The sequence below is a fragment of the Hemibagrus wyckioides genome, linkage group LG13 (genome assembly GCF_019097595.1).
Source record: "Hemibagrus wyckioides isolate EC202008001 linkage group LG13, SWU_Hwy_1.0, whole genome shotgun sequence".
Lineage (NCBI taxonomy): Eukaryota > Metazoa > Chordata > Actinopteri > Siluriformes > Bagridae > Hemibagrus > Hemibagrus wyckioides.
In genome coordinates, this window is record NC_080722.1 from 25153270 (window position 1) to 25173634 (window position 20365).

At 40.4% G+C, this 20365-nt stretch overlaps 1 protein-coding gene across 2 annotated transcripts; it reads left to right on the forward strand.

The window, feature by feature from the left end:
• Positions 1-277: 277 nt before the first annotated feature.
• Positions 278-20024, forward strand: ace (angiotensin I converting enzyme (peptidyl-dipeptidase A) 1). 2 transcript variants are annotated; one of them, XM_058407283.1, is made up of 25 exons: positions 278-704; positions 4188-4358; positions 4539-4626; positions 5152-5295; positions 5427-5618; positions 5698-5795; positions 5992-6161; positions 7028-7251; positions 7342-7486; positions 7585-7683; positions 8544-8666; positions 8908-9119; positions 11064-11203; positions 11278-11436; positions 12685-12772; positions 13572-13715; positions 13859-14050; positions 14788-14885; positions 15095-15264; positions 15374-15597; positions 16121-16265; positions 16380-16478; positions 17747-17869; positions 18097-18284; positions 19594-20024. In XM_058407283.1, exons 1-25 carry the CDS (start codon positions 495-497, stop codon positions 19794-19796), a joined length of 3849 nt encoding a protein of 1282 aa, XP_058263266.1. In that variant the 5' UTR covers positions 278-494; the 3' UTR covers positions 19797-20024. The 2 variants fall into 2 exon arrangements, with proteins under 2 accessions (XP_058263266.1, XP_058263267.1); XM_058407284.1 differs by lacking the exons at positions 278-704; positions 4188-4358; positions 4539-4626; ... (7 more) ...; positions 8544-8666; positions 8908-9119 and adding an exon at positions 9730-9883 and having other exon boundaries at positions 19594-20021.
• Positions 20025-20365: the final 341 nt, after the last annotated feature.

Here is a 20365-nt window from a genome sequence, read left to right on the forward strand (position 1 = left end):
GAAGCTTCCCATTATCACTTTCTATCTAGCACAAACAGAAGGGATAGACGGGTGCTGTAAGGAAAATAGAGAGAGAGAGAGAGAGAGAGAAAGAGAGCAAGCTTTGATAGTAGGAAGGTGGGCAGTTGGGAGGAATGGAGAGAAAGAGAGAAGGGAGACGAAGGAGGGGGTGTAAAAGGAGGGATTGAACCCTTTTCCCATCAGCTTGTGAGTGGAAGGCTGCTAGAGAGTGTGGGCTGGGTTAAACTCCACTTAAAAGGCGCCAGCTGCGAGTGTTCCAAGCCTGAATAAAGGACAGACAGACAGGGGGAAGGGGGGAAGAGATAGAGAGGGGAGAGAGAGAGCTAGAAAAAAAACCCACTGGAAAGGACCATCCAGAGGTGTGCACACCTAGACACACTTCTGCAGAGGGCTCCACACAGCAACCAGGTTTATTTTTAGATCTTTAGCTTGCTCTCTTACTTGGAGTTTCTCGGCATTCCGTGGAGCCCAAAATGCACTGGGCTGTGTTGCTGCTGTCCCTAGTTGGAGCCGGGGTGACTCTGAGACCTGAGTGGCAGCCTGGGATGTACCAGTCCACAGAGGCCGGGGCCACTGAGTTTCTGAGTGATTACAACTCGACTGCTGAGCAAGTGTTCTACTTTAGCACAGAGGCAAGCTGGGAGTACAACACCAACCTGACGAACTACAATTCCCAGCAACAGGTATGAGTCATGGTGCATGCCAGATGCTCCGTCATTGTGGTTGTTGTTAGAAGTTGTGTGTCACATGTGTCTGGCTTTAAAAAGAGATGCAGACATGACTGCTGCTTTATAAAAGACTTTCGCAGGACCGCTATAGCCAGAGCTGTCCGGATGCCAGGCTGTCTTCCAAAACCGTCCTGATGTAATTGGTGGCCATAAAATGACACACATTTATGGTTTCTTTATGGTGGTATTTTTATCGCATTACATTTAAAGGACCTATGATTAACTTAGCCAGAACATGGAAAATAAGCAATAAAGAAGCTAAATGTCTTCTGTAGGGTGTCACTTGTTCTAGGAAACGAAATAAAAATGAGAAACAGCTTTTCAGTGTGTAATGCTATCAGCGTATGATTGAATGAATTGTCATTTGTATACAGTGTATGGTAAAGCAGCTGCTTGCTCTAACGGTCTAAAATCTCAATGCCGAGCCTGTACTAGATGTATACATGTAGGATACTGTGTAATGTTGGAAAAATTATGTAAAGATGTGCTGGTCATCATCAGGAGATTCATGCTGATTCAGAGGATTATGCATTCCTACTCTCTCAGCGCACACACACACACACACACACACAGACCCACACACATTCCCACCATGCAAAATTTCTCACTTTCCACACAGCTGTCCCAACACTGTTTAACACTGTCAGCTGGGCACGCGGGTAGCAGCCCAACCCTGTTACACCCAACAGGTGTGACCACACTCTGACCTCATCGACAGGACACTCCAGAGAGCTGAAATTTAGAATCAAGAACCAAACCAAAGAGTTGCATGCGGTGCACTGAGCCTAACCTGGGGCTCTCCTGGTGTGATGTCTATTGTTCTGGACAGATCAAATGAGGTGATCAAAGCGCCTCTGTCCTGAGCAGAGGTGTGGGGCTGAATTCGTTCTGAAAAACACAGCCATGTAGAAGCAACAAAGCCCAGCGACTACATACCACAAGAAAATAACACAGAAGGTCACTCCTAATCCATCTTGTATCTTTTAGTGGGATATATTTGCAGTCAGGTTAACACTAGGCAGGATAATACTACAGTTTTGGACAAATCACAGTCACATGTTTTGGTTACCCAGAAACCCAACTGACTTGGATAAAAGGTAGTCCATCCATCCATCCATCCATCCATCCATCCATCCATTCATACAAACTTCTTTAGTCTGTATCCTACACAGGGCCATAGGGAACCTGGAGTCTATCCCAGGGGTCATGGAGAACAAGGTGCAGGACACTCCTGACACACTACAAACAATTTAGAGATACCAATCAGCCTACGATCCATGTCTTTGAATTGGGGTAGGAAACTGGAGTTCCCAGAGGAAACCCCTGAAACAGAGGAAGAGCATGTACATTAGGAAGAACATTTTATCACATGTAAAGTGTACTAATTGAGTTATTTTCTCTTGAGTCCGTTGATATGATCCTTTGTGCTCGATTTTATTTTGCTCAGTTTTGTCACAACATACATGTTTTCCTCATTTTGAGAAGATCATTGGTGTTTCAAACAGGTATAATGGTCATTATTGGTTTGCCTCATACCTCTAGCTTGAGGGTTTGATGATTATGCATGTTCTCCCCATACTTCAAGGGTTTCCTCTGCGTACTCCAGTTTCCTTTCCCAGTCCTAAGGCATGTCTTGCAGACTGATTGGCATCTCTAAATTGTCTGTACTGTGCGTGTGATTGTGCACTGCCCTCTGGGATAGACTCCAGGCTCCCTGTGACCCTGTGTAGGACAAGCGGTGGGATTCCAGTTTTAGCTGATGTGTGTAGTGCAGAAGGTGGTTGGATTTTAGATGAGTAACTCATGTTGTAGCTACAGCATCAAGATAAAGCTGTAGTAAGCTGTCTCTGTACCAGTCTACACTTTAAACACACACTTTTTCTTCTACTGAGACGTCTTGTATGACTTATAAGTCGTAATCCAACCAACACCATCCAGCACTTCAGATAACAGCAGATAACATCCAACACACTGACTATAATTTCATCTGTGTAAGCGAGTGGGGTCAACCAGTGGACTGGATCAAAGAGCAGTGCCTGCTGGACTCAGTCAAGATGATTTTTAATTAGTCTAAAAAAAACTTCCATGAAAGAGAGACACCAAACTTTAAAGTGCTGATGCTGTGAAATAATGGAGTGGAAACCGGGACAAGATGAAATATCACATCCGGTATCAACGATCAGTAGTATCATTTGTCTAACATTGAGGTCGTCTCAGGCAAACGTAAATGTGAGAAGAAAGCACACAAGTAATATGTCTAGATATCAACAAGTCCTTTTAGGGTAGATTGAACTTTATCAGTAAAACAAACTCAACTAATTTCCTGCATTTTCCTTTTCTGTAGTTGTTTTGAGTCTCTGCCTCTATTTTTTTTCCATACCAGTGTGATCAAGGTCCTGGAAACGATAATAGAAGAAAGTATGTCTGTGCTTATCATTTTCAGACATTAAGGTCAAAGGAAATACATGGCATGAACCTGTGATGGTCCTGCTCCTGAATAACTGAGGCGTGAGTGTAGAAATGTGATCGCCAGAACAAGACAAAGCGAGGCCAAAGTTAATGTTTACAGACCGCCATTTTCTTTCCTCTTGTTAATCAGTGGTGGAGACACCCGAGATGTCTTCAAAGATCCGCGGTCATCTCTGGTCAAAGATGTTGACAGGGGAGTGACTTATGAGTGGTGCCTCCTCAGTGCAGGATAAAGATAAAGCTTCTTCCTCACTTAGTGTAACAGAGTCATGGGGCACTCAGACAAATCACAATCCTGTTTTTGCGCATATGCTATTAACGTTATATTCTTTAAATATTTGTTTAGCCTTCTCGTCCTGAATTTAATGTCTAAGTGCTTAGAAAGCTTTGTCTCTAATCACAGACTCTTAGCAATAACAATATTCCTGGCAATGTAAATGAAATGCTTCTCTTGAATATTAAACATCCATTATCTTGGTTCTCTGATGTTCTACCAGAAGCCAAATGCTTTTCCTATTTAGTTCCAAGAAAAAAAAGAAAAAAAAAAGCTTAGCCTGTTTTGTCTCTTCTGATGCATGAATGTAAATATTGTGGGCGGTTAGCTTAGCTTATGTTAGGCTAAGTTTTACAGACACGCCGGATTCAGTTCTTAACTTACAGTCTGACGCGTAGACGGACAAATCCAACCACATACAGACACAGGATTAAGAACGGACTCACAAGACACGAGACAGATAAAACGAGAGAACTTATTTATACGCAGTTTTCATTTCACTGCAAGTTGTACCCTGTAGGTAACTGTGTTGTATGTTACAGATTTAAATCTTAAATCCAGGGCGATTCAGATGATGATGAGTTCCCTGAGTGCCACAACAGGAACTGATACTAATTTCCTTTTTTTCATTCATTCATCAGCTGTAAAACTCTTTTTTAGGCACCTTAATGATACCACTTTCATGCTTTTCACAGGTGCTGGCAAATCTGGAGAAGCAAAGTTTCACAGAAGCATGGGGAAAGCTGGCTAAGGAAACTTTCTCAGACACACTCCTGAACACCTTTACAGATCCGACACTGAAGACCCTCATCAAGAAGATCAACGTCCTGGGACCCGCCAACCTGCCTGCAGCACAGCGAGAGCGGGTTAGTCTGCAAAACTAGCACTAACTAGAGCTTGGTGTGAATAACATCACACAGATTAGACATATACTTCATGCTGTATCACAGTCTTGTAGTCTGAGATCTCAGATTTGGGCTTTTTTAAGTACTTTTTTAATCGCACTTCCATCCAGTTCTAAAGAAAGCATTATGTGTTGTTTCTAGTACAATTTAATTCTGAGTCAGATGGGAAACATCTATTCCACTGCAAAGGTTTGTCCCAAACCAGGAGAGTGCTGGTCTTTAGAACCTGGTGAGTAAAGTCCTCCTTTTTTAGTAAACCACATTTTATTTATATACTATAGAAATGTGGAATGAGGGTTAATTTAAACGGCATGTAAAACTACTAAAGCTATTACACACACACACACACAAAAAGAAGCAAAATGCTTGACCCTTTCACAGCATTTAAATAAAATAGCACGAAACATCCCAACCCCAAACAAACCATTTCCTCAGTTAAATGACAGGATGATAATTTTAGCATAGGCAGATGAGTAAAATTACATGTTTACAACAGTTTCATTTCATTCAAGTATAAAAATATGCAGGTGATCATAAAACTTTTGGCTTTGTATTCCTGTCCTTTCAAATTCTTCAAATTCATTTTCTTTTCCTCTGTGACATTTTTAATGCTAATGAAACACCATTTGGAAAAATAAACTCCTATAGACATACACATTTCTTTTAATTTTTCCAATTTCTGATAGCTGCTAAAAAGATTCCACAGAACGTCATTTCTTCAACAGGTTTTAAAGTCGTTTATGTGTATTTCTAGAGCTGACAAAGATTCTAGCCACATCCCGAAGCTACAAGCAGCTACTGTACGCCTGGGAAGGCTGGCACAACAACTCTGGATTACCACTCAAACCCCTTTACTCTGAATTTGTTGATCTGAGCAACAGAGCCTCCGTTATGGATGGTGAGCATCTCATTTAACATACAGAGAAAAGCATGGTGGAAAATGAACATGAGATTGGAAAGAATGTTAGAAGAACTTTCAGGAGATCCAGGACAGGATGTGACGAGATTGTGTTTGTGTGTCGTCTCCAGGTTTTGCCGACACTGGGGCAGAATGGCGTTCCTGGTACGAGTCTCCAACATTTGAGGAGGACTTGGAAAACCTGTTCAAGCAGCTGCAGCCACTTTACCTGAACCTGCATGCCTTTGTGCGTCGAAAGCTCTATAACTACTACGGCCCCAAGTACATCAATCTCAAAGGCCCCATCCCGGCCCATCTGCTTGGTCAGTTTCTATGGTACCAGAGCTTTCTCTGTACAGAAAGAACGATACTGATGTAGCTTGTATGTGTTGCGTTCTTTAGGAAACATGTGGGCACAAAGCTGGAACAACATCTATGACATGATGATCCCTTTCCCTAACAAGCCCAACATGGACGTGACTGACAAAATGGTTGCGCAAGTAAGTTAATAATCCATGTTAATCTTCCAGGAATCACCTGTCCACCATCCAGGACATCATGATAAGCTATATCACACAAGTAAGGTTAGAGTTTGAACCGGTAGCAGATCCAAAATCCCCAAGAAAGATTGGTATACACAAAGAGATTCCTGGAGAATGAAGAAAGCACAATGATAAATGAATTTTCTTTTCACAGGGCTACAATCCCCGCCATATGTTTAAAGTGGCTGAAGAGTTCTTCACCTCTCTTCAACTGGAGCCGATGCCTGCTGAGTTCTGGAATAAGTCCATGCTGGAGAAGCCTGATGACCGACAGGTGGTCTGCCATGCCTCTGCGTGGGACTTTTACAACCGGGAGGACTTTAGGTGAGCAGAGATTTATAAATATACACAGAATTTTGTCTACAAAGGTTTCATTAGGGCTTTTCACACTTGAAATAGGTCCCTATGTGATTATAAACTCAGACTAAACAGAATCCTGGGTTAATTGCTGGAGGTTTCACACTGCTCATGTTTTACCTGGGATTAACTCTGAATCCTGGATCTTCATAATCTGATGTTTCACACTCTACATTCCTAAACCCTGGTGCAACCTTCTTATTTGCATATTTGCTGAATCAGCAACTCTATTTGGATAAATCCAGCGTGTGCCCGCTTTAACTAACGGCTCGTCTCATGCTTTCACATCAGCGAGAAAAAATACAGGTCTGTCGTTCCACACCTGAGCAGGTTTTTTTATCTTTCCCAGCTTTCTGTGAAAGATAAAAAACGTGCTCAGGTGTAAAACTTTATTTTGAAGTTGTGTCATGTAGTTGACCAGGCGTTCGTTGACATCCAGCTTCCACTGATTATTCAGTGTCTAATTTTTCCCCTTTGCTACGTCTTTCACTTTTGTGATTTCCAGTGTTTTGCTGGCTGACTCTACTGAGCTGTTTTTGTCAAGTGTTGTTCATCTACGTCCTGGTTTTCACGTGATATAAGGGACGCATTGTTCAGTGTCTGATTGAGTTTCTGTTGCTAAGCTAATTCGAACACGTCATCGTTTCAGACTGTAGATGTTTTTCACTACAAAGTGGAGTTCAAAATAAAAGTGCTGCTTCAGAGCAGGGTTTCATAAAAAACCTTGTTTCTAAATGACAAGTGTGAAACATTTCTCAAAAACCCAGGGTTAAGATCAGCCTGGAAAGCCATTTTAAGTAATTTTGTGATAAATTATACTTCGTCCCTGACAGAATTAAACAATGTACCGCTGTGACTATGGAGCAGCTCTTTACTGTGCACCATGAGATGGGTCATGTAGAATATTACATCCAATACAAAGACCAACCAGTCAGCTTCAGGCGAGGAGCCAACCCCGGTTTCCATGAGGCCATTGGAGACGTTCTGTCTCTTTCTGTATCGACACCAAAACATCTGCACACTATTGGCCTTCTTGACACTCTAGTTGATGACAATGGTAATTATACAAAGCCTTTATAAATAATCAATAAAACTCAGTATTGAAATGGATTAATCTGACTAATAACTGCTTTGGTGTTTTTTTTAGAAACTGACACCAATTACTTGTTAAAGATGGCACTTGAGAAGATAGCCTTCCTTCCTTTCGGATACCTCATTGATCAATGGCGCTGGGGTGTGTTCAGTGGACGCACACCACCTGAACGGTACAATTCAGAGTGGTGGTACCTCAGGTAGGTGCAGCATCCTTTTATGTCTAGATGGATGCTTTAATCTGCTGTAGTGTCTGTTTGTAACATTTCTTCTTTCATCTGATGTCTGTACCTCACAGAAAAAAATACCAAGGTATCTGTCCACCAGTGAGACGGACAGACGAGTATTTTGACCCCGGTGCAAAATATCATATTCCGGGAAATACTCCATACATCAGGTGAGATCGTCCAGTTCATCTGAAGGTTTCACTATTTGGATTAAATAAAAATGAAAACATGGTGAAACGAAATAAAGGCTTTTGTTCTCCACACTGTCCATCAGCCAGCTAGCTAAACTTAACCTAGCATGTTCTCAGAGCAATAAGAACCCTATTATTATGCGAATTAAAGCTATTTATCCCATTAGCGTTCTACTAAAAATCTCAGATCTACATTTAGGATTATGATGAGTGACCCAACTCGAGACAGAACCCTCACAGCACACTGCACACCCAAAAACACACAAAAAAGTGCTTGTTTTGGTACAAAACCCTTTCATTATGAGGTTTCCTCTAACCTTAGTCTGTAGTACTTTCCAGAAGGCAGCAGAACATTTCCCAAAATCTTTAAATGGTGCCTTTACTATCAGGCACTTGGGCTCTACTTATGGTTTGAGATTGAATTGGTGTTTTCTAGAAAGATTTCTAGAAAAATTGGTGTTTTCTAGAAAGGTAACCAGAGAACCAGAGAAGGGTGAAATTGCTAAATTGCAAATCCACCAACAGCAACGTCTCAGTGCCTGAGAATACAAAACCAGTGTTTTTGTCTAATACAGAGGTGTCCAGTCTTATCTTTATCTTATCTTCCAATCAAGCAGGAGCCACACCTGATTCCACCTCATGAATCAGCTGATCTTGGCTTTCAATAGACCATCAGATTTAGCTTCTGCTCGGTTGGAATTAAAACCTGCACACACACACACACACACACACACACACACACACACCTGGTCCTCTATTTGAAACCAGAGCTGATTTGTTCATGGCTGATGCAGAAGAATCAGCTAAGTGAATATACGGTCTAAATTCCTGTCTTTCAGGTACTTTGTGAGCTTCATCCTGCAGTTCCAGTTTCATAAGAAGCTTTGCCAGGAAGCTGGACACACTGGACCGCTGCATAAGTGTGACATCTATAAATCAACCAAAGCTGGGAATGTTTTAAAGTATGTATTAATCCAGAAGTCCTGCTCGAATATCTCAGAAAATTCAATTCAATTCAATTGTATTTAACAAGCAGCTTTACAGGAATGATGATATAAATTATATATAAATACATTCTTAATGAGAGAACCAGAGGCAACATTATATTTAGTAGCGTATTTGATGCATCAGAATTTATTAGACTTATTATACAAGATGTCTTTAGGATGCACCCTGAGGATGAGCATTTTTTTATCTTTAAAGGAAAATCATGCAGTCTGGTTCCTCGAAGCCCTGGACTGAGGTGCTGCAGGAGAGTCTGAACACAAACAAAATGGATGCCAGTGCCCTCATGGAGTACTTTCAGCCCATCACTACCTGGTTAGAGGAACAGAACAAGCGGTCAGGCGAAACGCTCGGCTGGCCCGACTTCGATTGGATGCCTCCTGTTCCACAAGGTTACCCAGAAGACATTGGTAAGTTCTGAGTGTAACTATCAGGGTGGAGACAATAAAGCTACACCAAATTAAAATATGTTACAATTCAGTGGCATCTCAGGAAAGTGCAATTTTTATACAGACAAATAATATATATTAGATATAATATATATTAGAATATATACACATTTGTTTGTGTAGAATCATACGATTACAATAAACCAAATACATGACTATTAAAACTAATTTTAGCATTAAAACTTTTTTTTTCTTTTTGTTTAAAGCTTGACTCTTGTCCTGTGTAAAATCAAGCAAATAATATATTTTTATTTTTTCTATTTATGGTCATTTGATCTCATTTTTTAAAAATATGAAATGTATAATAGTGTTTGGAAAAATTGACATTTTTTCTAGGTATTTTCACATACGTAACGAAACAAACAAACAAACAAACAAATAAAATATCCAAAACTAAATCTCAAAAACTGCTCAAAAACATCTCAGACTAGCCCAAATCTTTTGAGAACTGGAAATCTTCTTCTTCTTCACCACCTTAAAATCTCCTTTGAAAACACTTCCAACATGGTGTAGAAACCGTGAACCTGGCAACCCCGGTGTGACTTTAGGGGTGTGTCGGAAGTCCTGCAGGTACAAGTTAGCAGCTCCTTGCTTTTTAATCCTGTCTGCTCCTCCAAACCGAGTGGTCTCGTAATCTACAGCTATGAACTTCTCACTGATTCTCACACTGATCTCTTTGACCTGGATTGAATCGGATAGGAAAGGCTGTCTTACAGCAGCAGAGTGTGTGTGTTATTTGTGTGTGTGTGTGTTTATGTTTATGTCTTTGTTTACATCGTGGTAGCATACGGTTATCATATTAGCATCTTAATCTCAAGTGCGTGTAAGAAAAGCGGTTGTATTTTATGACACATTTTCAATCCTTGCTTTGATGTGCAGTCGATATCATGCAGCTCAAGAGCTTTGTTTCAGACGATAAAACTCATCTCACCTTAAACCCCATGCATCTACTGCATTTAGACACGTTCTCAAACACTGTGGAAATGTCCCAGCTTTTATTCTCATGAACTAATTTATTTGCTGGAGTTTTATATTTATTATTCTGTTCAACTGTACACATGCTCAGTATTGTATTCCAGACAATGATGACGGTTTTGTTCAGTGAGTCTAAGAGCTGGTTTAACAAGTTCCTCAGAAGAAGATGATGATGAAGTCATACTACATAAGATGCATCCTGTAGTTAAACACTTCTGATTCTCTGGAATGGGTGGAAATGAAGCTCAGAAACAGCTATTATGGGATAGAATCATTTACAGAGACAAAACACTGTATTGCTGCATAGCCAATATGACAACTGTATAAAAAACGATTCATTAAACCGTAGTTTTATAAAAATTGCTGAGAAATCCCGATTTCTGGTCCGGTTGCTTGTTTGTATTGACCTTTAGTCAGTTATTTGATGCAGTAGACTCTTTAGATACTCTGGAGAGCCTGGAGGCGAAACTTAAAGAATCATTTGAATCAACTGAATCAACTGAATCTTTCGAATCTACCTAACAGTTACAAACCTAATTCTGAAAAAAATACAAACAAACGTACTAACATAAAGCACCTTTAAGCGTAAAAAAATATAGCTTAATCACCCTGATCAGTGAAAGCGGTACTGGTGGCTCAGTGGTCAGTTTCTCGCCTACCATGCAGAAGACCCGGCTTTGATTCCCAGCCAGTGCCCAAACCCCAGCCACTGGATGCAGTGCCGGTCCTATGCCTGGATAAAATGGGAGGGTTGCATCAGGAAGGGCATCCGGCGTAAAACCTGTGTTGTTGTGCGGACTGCTGTGGTGACCCCTCACACATATAGGGAGCAGCCGAAAGATCAACAACAATTAGTGAAAAATTTGCATTTACACCCATTAACAAGACTTATATTGGGAATTCACATTATACCATGTTCTTTATTCCCAGCTGAAAAAATAACCGATGAGGCGCAAGCAAAACTGTTCCTATCCAAATACAACTCCACGGCAGAGGAAGTCTGGAACGCTTACACCGAGGCTTCGTGGGCCTACAACACCGACATCAATGAAAAAAACAAGCAGATTATGGTGAGTTCCTTTCGCTCTACAATGCTTCACTGCATAGAGGTCATGTTTTTACACAATTTTTTTGTATTAATCAGCTGCAGAAAAACCTGGACATGGCCAATCACACCAAGACCTACGGATTGGAGGCTCGTAAATATGACACTACTGATTTCCAGGACGCCTCAGTCAAGAGGATCCTGAAGAAGCTCAGTGATCTGGAGAGAGCTGCACTTTCTGATACCCAGCTGAGAGAGGTAGGTGACCAAAGGAAAAAATAAAGCCATGAGATTGAAATTGAGAGATTGAAACTTTAACACTACAGAATATACCTCAAGTAGCTGTATGATGGGGATATGACAGAATATAACCTCATCTTTTTCAAAGGCCATGATTTCTGGTGGAGTAGTTTTACATTAAAAACCTGTTTTTTTATTCCTACAAACATTAGTTTCATTTGATTTTATATATTAAAAACTAATAACGCTTTCAAAAATAATAATAATCAAACAAACAATTAAAAAATGTTTAAAGGAGAAAAATAACAAAAATTATAAAATGACCACAAACAAAAAATAAATAACAAGCAGCAATGTAGAAATAAGTAAATAAATAGATAGATAGATAAATAAATAGATAAATACCTACATAATGCTGAAAAATAAAAAAAATAAAATGCATTTTAATAAATATTGTTTGATTTGTTTATTTGATGCTATTATGGGTGTTATTTGTTATTTATTAACAATCTACAATTTTTTAGCATTATTTATTTATTCATATACTTATTTATTTATTGATTTATCATGGTAGAATTTTTTTGTATTTTTTTTTCTTTTTTCAGCTTTATTTATTTTTTGTTTAATTATTTATTAATGTTTTTTAATACTTTAAAACTTTTTTCAGCATTATCTATCTATCTATCTATCTATCTATCTATCTATCTATCTATCTATCTATCTATCTATCTATCTATCTATCTATCTATCTTACAAGACTAAGTACACAATGTTAATATCACTGGCTGATTCCAGTCTGTAATTATATAAATAAAACAAACAAATAAACAAACAAACAAACAAATAAATCGTAATATTTCAGAAAAGAATGTATTGTAAAATAATGAATTAAAATATTGATATCATCATATCACACGGCCCAACCTCTAGCACATGAGATGTATTTGACCAAAAACAATAAATAATTTTTTTTCCGAAATGTTAGTGAGAATAAACAAAGCAGTTTGGAAAAGGGAATTCTCTAAGCTTTTATTAAAAGGACCAATTAGTCTAATAATAAGTGACAGTTTGTGCAAACAGGCAGCATATTTTACCTGAGGAGAGAACTCTGAGAAGAGAGCTGGGGCTGTAGAGTCTGGGGTTAGAGCTGAATAAAGACGGGAAGGTGTTAGCAGTGTTTGTAATCAGGGATGAAGGCAGAGTTTCAGGACTTTCATTTATATCTGTTATATCTACACCAATCCCCTTTTCTCTCTCTTTTCATAGTACAATGACTTGCTGGCCTCCATGGAGACCACGTACAGCGTAGCTAAAGTCTGTGAAGATACCGGTAAATGTCTACCTCTAGACCCAGGTGAGTTTGTTTTTTGCATTTTTTATAATCTCATGACTATCTTAAGAACAACCTAAGACCTTACAGATCATTCCTTCTTACACGAGGAGGGTTTACACTGGGATTTAAACCCGACATCCTTCACGCGTGAAAACACCGGGCCTCGTTTATCGAGCCGGAATACGATCGGATTTATCCGCAGAGAAATGATGCTCATGAAAATCGAATTTTGGCCTTTTTACATACTGCTACCTTGCTAAATATATTCACTGGTACAGAAGCCAATCAAAATAACCTCCTTAACTTTCTGCCTTTTCTTTGACCATGAGTTGTCATTTCGTCTTTCTAGCCCTCCGTGAGCATGACCTTATAAGGAGTTTTGTGGGCGCGGCTAAATGTAAAACGAGCAGCGTCTGGAATGCACTTTGCACTTTATGGGTAATTTAAACATGCGTAAAGTGAACGGTCCTGAAACTTTTAAGAATCCGGCGGAAAATTTGCTCTCGCTTTGTCTTACCCATAAACATTTACACACAAATTTACTGAAAAAGAGTGAAAAAATGTGCAATGTGAAAAGAATCCTAGGTCTGTTTTTTGTTTGTGAGAAATTAAATTAACCTTAAAATATTTTTTTCTGGCAAACGATCTGAATGGGATACTGTAAAACATTTGAACTGGTGCAAAAAAAAATAAAAAAAGTAAAAAATACCGCAATTTAGTACCGTCTGGTATAGATGTACCGTCTGGTATAGATGTACCGTCTGGTATAGATGTACCGTCTGGTATGTCAGTCTGATGTACTTTTTTTTCTTTTTTTCAGACCTAAATCAGATCATGGCTGAGTCCAGGGACTACGACAGGCTGCTGTTTGCTTGGCAAGGCTGGCGAAATGCTTCAGGAAGAGAACTGCGCCAAAGCTACAAGAGATATGTGGAGCTTGCCAACATAGCTGCCAGGAGTAACGGTAAATAGCTCCGACTGAAGGCGGCCTTTGTGAGAAAGAAGCCTAGAGTAAAGCACAATGCTGTGGATAGTAAATAATCAGAAAATTGCTGATAAAATAAACGTCTTAATTAGCACGCACATGATCTATTCCTTCCTCAACAGGTCACGCTGACAACGGCGCTTTCTGGCGTTCTTTGTATGAAACCCCTACCTTCGAGCAGGACCTGGAGGCGCTGTGGACAGAGCTCCAGCCGCTCTATCTCAACCTCCACGCGTATGTACGCAGAGCGCTCTTCAAAAAATATGGAAAGGACCGCATCAACCTTAAAGGGCCCATCCCTGCACATTTACTAGGTAAGAGTTACACGTAAACCAGTGTATTAGATCTCCAATCCATCATTCACAGTAACACCTGAGAACTACAGGAAAAGAGCTGGAAAGCCACAGGAATTGATTTTTTCCTTTGAATGTTCTAGCATTATTGGAGAAAAAAAATGGGTTATGATTAAAAATAATCTGTAAAGCCTCTGGCAATAAAATTCTGTAATTATTGCTCAGTGAATCAGGATATACATAACAGGAAGGCTTGCTTTTGACTGAGCTGTGTGATCTCCTTTCAAGAGTTTGAAGTGATTCACCATATTTGGACTTGAAGCTGAGGCTGAATATGTATTCCATATTTCTGTGAATGCGCATTAATATTCAGATGCTGTTTGCGGCAACTCCAAAAGAGTCGGCAGGATTTAATGTGCTTTCAGAACCGTCAAGCGTGACAACGCGCGCGTGTGTGTATGTGTGTGTGTGTGTGTGTGTGTGTATCTGTGTGTGTGTGAGAGAGTTTGAGTACACAGCTATGTGCATGTGTGAGTTTGTATGCATGAAGTCTTTCTCTCTCTCTCACACCCACACCCACACACACACACACACACACACACACACACAGTGCTTCCACATGACTGAGTGGCCTTGGAATTCGAAACCCGGTGGCGCACCTCGGCTCCGGAGCCCCACACTCGGACGCTGACCAGTGAACCCAATCCAACAATTTTTTTTTTTTTAAATAACTAGATTTTGTCTTTCACTCTTTCCAGGAAACATGTGGGCACAGACCTGGTCAGGAATCATGGACTTGGTGAACCCGTATCCCGATGCCACCCAGGTGGACGTCACACAATCCATGATAGACAAGGTGCTGAAGCTTTTTCTCGACTTCTTATTCGAGCTACGTTTTATATATATACGTATTAGAGATTTTAATGAGCTTGGTTTAACCGTGAGAGTATATAATGATCCAATATCACGGTTGTTTTGGATCAACTTTTAAATTAAAATGATGGTTGAATCTCTTCGATATCTTCACCTGATATTAAGCTGAGCTTTGTTTTGGATTTTTGTCAGGGCTGGGACGCTTTGCGGATGTTCCAAGAGTCCGACAGCTTCTTCACATCAGTGGGCCTGGAAGCTATGCCTTGGGAATTCTGGAACAAGTCGATGCTGACCAAACCTGCAGACCGTGAAGTGGTGTGTCACGCCTCGGCTTGGGACTTCTACAATCGCAAAGACTTCAGGTACGTCTAAAGTCATGGAGGGAACCGGAGCGATGTTGATGAAAACGGGGTATATTTAGCAATTTGCTAGCATGATTTTTTATGGAAAATGTTTGATGCGTCTCTTTAGGATTAAACAGTGCACAGTGGTGAACATGGACGATCTGATTACGGTGCACCACGAAATGGGCCATGTGCAGTATTTCCTGCAGTATAAAGATCAGCCCATCTCGTTCCGTGACGGCGCCAACCCTGGATTCCACGAGGCCATCGGAGACGTGCTGGCGCTGTCGGTGTCCACACCCAAACACCTGCACACCATCGGCCTGCTCGATAAGGTCGAGGATAACCAGGGTAAGCTCTTTCACTGGCTTTTTGACGACAAAGCATCCCTTCATGTAGAGCTGAAGCTTTGCATCTTTTGCACCTGGACTGGAAGGTCCATGAAAGATTAGAGACCATTTATCCATTGTGCACATCTGGATTTTTAATTGTGTACCGATTCTGTTCGTGCTAAAACATGTCAGGTGATCATCTACAGTAGGGCAAAATCCAAATAAAAGTCAAAAACAGAATAATAAAATAAGGCTTGGTTAGTTCAGGTCAGGTCACACTGAAGCTTTTATAAAGAGGGTGAAGATGTGTACAGATGTGTAATTAGTAACCAGGTGACCGTGAATCAAGTTGCATGATTGCAGGCTGTGGTGTACTCCAGGACACGTAGTTGTTGGCAGATGTAGGAGTTGACCTGCCGCTAGCCATGCATGATGCCTAAGCCATGGACCAGCCCTGTTTTCATATAAAATGTTATACTTACTGATCACAATCTACAACACAACAAGTATGTCATTTGACTACAAATTAAATCTGCACACAGAGAGCACCATAAACTTCCTGATGAGCATCGCCCTGGATAAAATCGCCTTCCTGCCGTTCGGCTACCTGATGGACCAGTGGAGGTGGAAGGTGTTCGATGGCAGGATATCGAGTGAGGAGTACAACAAGGAGTGGTGGAATCTCAGGTGAGAATCTCATGGAAATTCAAGTGGGAATAAGTGCTTTTAGACTGTGAGGGATATGGTGCACACAGTTTGGGATTGTTTTATATGCTATTATTTTACATTTTCATCTCTCAGGCTGAAGTACCAGGGCTTGTGCCCACCTGTCACCCGCACAGAGGAAGACTTCGACCCAGGGGCAAAGTTCCACATCCCAGCCAACGTGCCCTACATCAGGTACATACTGTAATGATAGCGGTTTTATAATTAACCATCATCATCATTATCATTATCATCATCATCTCTTCATTTTATAGCAATTGCTGTGTCCTTTAATCTTTTAATGATCTGAAATAAAATATTATCTACTTCTCTGGTTTGATATCTGATGTGATAATATGGTCATATAAAGGCAAAGGCTCCAATGTGACATAAGCAGTTACATAAGTAAGGAACAAAACATACATACCTTTTAAGTCCTTTTACCCCACGGCAACTTTCCAATCATCTATTTATTTATTAAAAGATGACATCAGCATTTTTCGAATACGTCCGGAGTTTAACCTGCCTGTTGTTTTTTCTCAATCTGAAGGACTTTAGACATAAACGGTCAGCCTGTCATGTTAGTAAGAAACCACAGAGCGCAAAGTCCTCTCTGTCTTATATCAGAGGCAGCCTTCTCTCTGGCTTTTACACCTTTACTACACAAGTGACTAACACTGGAGAAGTCTTTCAAATGACTTTAGCATGGAAAACTGCATCGTATCAGTGATAAATATATATATATATATAGATAGATATTTTTAAATCCCTTGTAGAGAATCCAGCATACAAGTCCCTGTTTACATTTCTTTACTACAGAAAGCATTAAGCAGAGTTTTTCTGTGATTGATGCATCCAAAAATGTTTGATTTTGCAGGAGATTTTATGCGTAGTTTATTTATTTATTTATTTCCTTTTTTTCTTTTCAGCTGCACACACAGGATTCTTAGTTTAAACACCTTCCTATTCAAACACATTAAATGACTTTGTGTGATAGCTGTACTCATGTGAATTAAAAAGCTGTTCAAGATCACAGAAAGTCTCACGTGAACGTTCAGCATTGTTGCACTGCTATTGCTGTACTGGTGGCTCAGAGATTCCTGCTTAGAAGGTTAGGAATTCAAATCCTATGACCACCGAGCTGCCCACTCAGTGCTGTTTAGCAAGGCCTTTAACCCCCAAGTGTATAAATGAGGTCACTTTGTAAATGTACAGTGTTTTTTAATGTGTCCTATCACATTATTGGAGATGTGGTAGCTTAGTGGTTAAGGTGCTGATCAGAAGGCTGTGAGTTTGAATCCCAGGTCCACCAAACTGCCACTGCTGGGCCCTTAAGCAAGGCCCCTAATACTCATTTGTTTAAAAAATGAGCTAAAAATATTTCTCAAGATGAGGGTGTCTGCTAAATGCTGTATTTTTTTTGCAAAAAATGTAAACATCTATGTGCAAATTTTCTCCGACAGATACTTTGTCAGCTTTGTGATCCAGTTCCAGTTCCATAAAGCTCTGTGTGAAGCTGCGGGTCACACCGGACCTCTCCACAACTGTGACATCTATAAGTCCAAAGAGGCAGGAAAACTCCTCGGGTCAGTCACTTATTAATTATTATGACATATTCATATTAAACAACTACTAAAAGCCATTGCTCACCAGTTATATTATCATATAAACACAAGACATGCTTTCTTACAGATTTATCCAAGTACAGTATACACATCAGCAAACATGTGGTGGATAACAAGCCTAATACTTCTGTATTTTTAGAATTCTAAAATAATAGGGCGGATTTCTAAACCTTCTCGTTTTGTTTTAGTGATGTGATGAAGCTGGGGTTCAGTAAACCCTGGCCCGAGGCGATGACCATGATCACCGGTCAGCCTGTAATGTCTGTACAGCCTCTGATGGAGTACTTCAGCCCCCTCATCACCTGGCTAAAGCAGGAGAATGAGAAGAACAGTGACGTCCTCGGCTGGCCCGACTACAGCTGGACACCAACCACGAGTACGTGTGAAAGCTGAATTTGATAAATCCTTCTGCATGAATGGGTCAAAAATCAACCTTTGGGGTGAAACAATGTACTAAAACTGGACCAACGATGGTCCCAAAATGTGATTGTGATTGCGTCTAGTTTTCTAATCGAATACGAATCATTTTGAAAAAATCAGAATTCTTCTATGCTCAGCTCATTATGGTCTGAAATAAAAATGATTGGTGTTTGTAAATCTTGATAAAAAAAAATTGGCGATTTTATTGGCTGTGATTTTTTTTCTTTTTACATGACTAACACACACACACACACACACACACACACTCAACACAACTTCTTATTGCGATAAGAAATAGCCATAACATTAAAACCACCTGATTAATCTGGAGTAGACCTCCTTGTGCCACTAAACCAGCTCAGATCCATCAAATCCTGGACTCCACAAGACCTCTGAAGTTGTGGTGAAGGTGGTGTCTGGCAGCAGATCCTTTATATCTTGTAAATTGTGAGATGAAGCTTCCATGGATGGGATTAGTTTCTCTAGCACATCCTACAGACGCTTGATCGGATCGGAGACCTGGTCAACACCTTGGCCTTCATTCATGTTCCTCAAACCGTTCCTGAACAGTTTTTGCAGTGCATGAGGAAGCTGAAAGAGGACACTGATATTAGGAAGTACTGTGCACCATGTAGGGGTGTAGTTGGGCTGAATGTAGGACCCAAGCAAAATGTTGCCTAGAACATCACACTACCTCCACCTTCTTCCTGGTGCCATTTCTTCCGCAGGTGAGCAATACACACACACACACACACACTCACATGAAAATGTGATTCATCAGACCAGGAAAACCTCTGACGCTCATTGTGGATGCCTTTGGTGATGGACCAAGGGTCAGCATGAGCACTCTGACCATCTGAAGAGCTTTTTCAGCAAATTCATATTACAGTAGATCTCTGTGGGATCGGACCAGACAGGTTAACCTTCTCTCCTCACATGCACCAGAGAGCCTTGGGTTCATCGGTTGTCCCTCTTTGGACCCTCCTAGATACTAACCACTGGACACCAGGAACACTCTATAAGACCTACTGTCCATTCAGTCAATCAGTTCCCTGACCAGACGCTTGACCATATATCCTGCATCCAACACGAGAACTTGCTGCCTAATATATCTCACCTCTTAACAGGTGCCGCAGTGGTTTTAATGTTATGGCTGACATGAATATTATAGAAATGTGAACCACTTCAGATATGATTGGGATCAGAGATCATTCCTGAACATGAGCATTAAACTGGTCCATGTCTCTCCTGTGTCCTGTGTCCAGTATCACCTGCAGTTGTGGAGGAGCACTCCTCTACTGTGGATTTCTTAGGCATGAATGTGGATGAAGCAGCAGCCGTAGCCGGACAGTGGGTTCTCCTCGTCCTGGGGATTGTTCTCCTGGTCTCCACAGCCTTCTTGGCCTACAGATACCGGAAATCCAGACGCTTACACAACAAGTCCATCTCTCAAATGGAGCTGAAATAGAAATCGTATTAGAAAAGTAGGCTAATTGTCCTGTGTGGTTGTTTTCATTTCCCTGCAAACGAAACCCCAAAAATTATTGTATATTTATTAATAATTTGTTTTTTTGGTCAAAGTAATTTGACTATGCGAAAAATAAAAGTCTATGTGTTGTAATTTATTTGTACAAAAATATGAAGTGTTGGGTGGGGTTTCAATTATTTCTTTGTAAAAGCCAGACTGTGTATGCATTTTTAGATTAATTTTATTGGTAAATACATTTATAATATATATATATATATATATAATATTCCGATTTGTTTGCTTGTTATCTCATCATTCATTTCATTAAACGCTGGGGTGTGAGGCTGTAATACCTCGCATCTCAACCTCGGATAGGATTCCAGGCCGTTACAAAGCTCTGTGCACACATACACACACACACATAGACACACACACACACACACACACACAGACATATACATGTAAAGACCCACATCTGCCACCACACACACACACAGGTATATACATATAAAGATCCATATCTGCTATCAGACACACACACACACATGTAAAGACCCACAGCTGCCAAC

Excerpts from the sequence above, each read along its gene's own strand:
- ace (XM_058407283.1), top strand. The coding sequence starts at position 495 with ATGCACTGGGCTGTGTTGCTGCTGTCCCTAGTTGGAGCCGGGGTGACT. Across the intron at positions 12,773-13,571 it reads ATGTCTACCTCTAGACCCAG|ACCTAAATCAGATCATGGCT; the intron begins GTGAGTTTGTTT and ends TCTTTTTTTCAG. Across the intron at positions 17,870-18,096 it reads GAGGCAGGAAAACTCCTCGG|TGATGTGATGAAGCTGGGGT; the intron begins GTCAGTCACTTA and ends GTTTTGTTTTAG.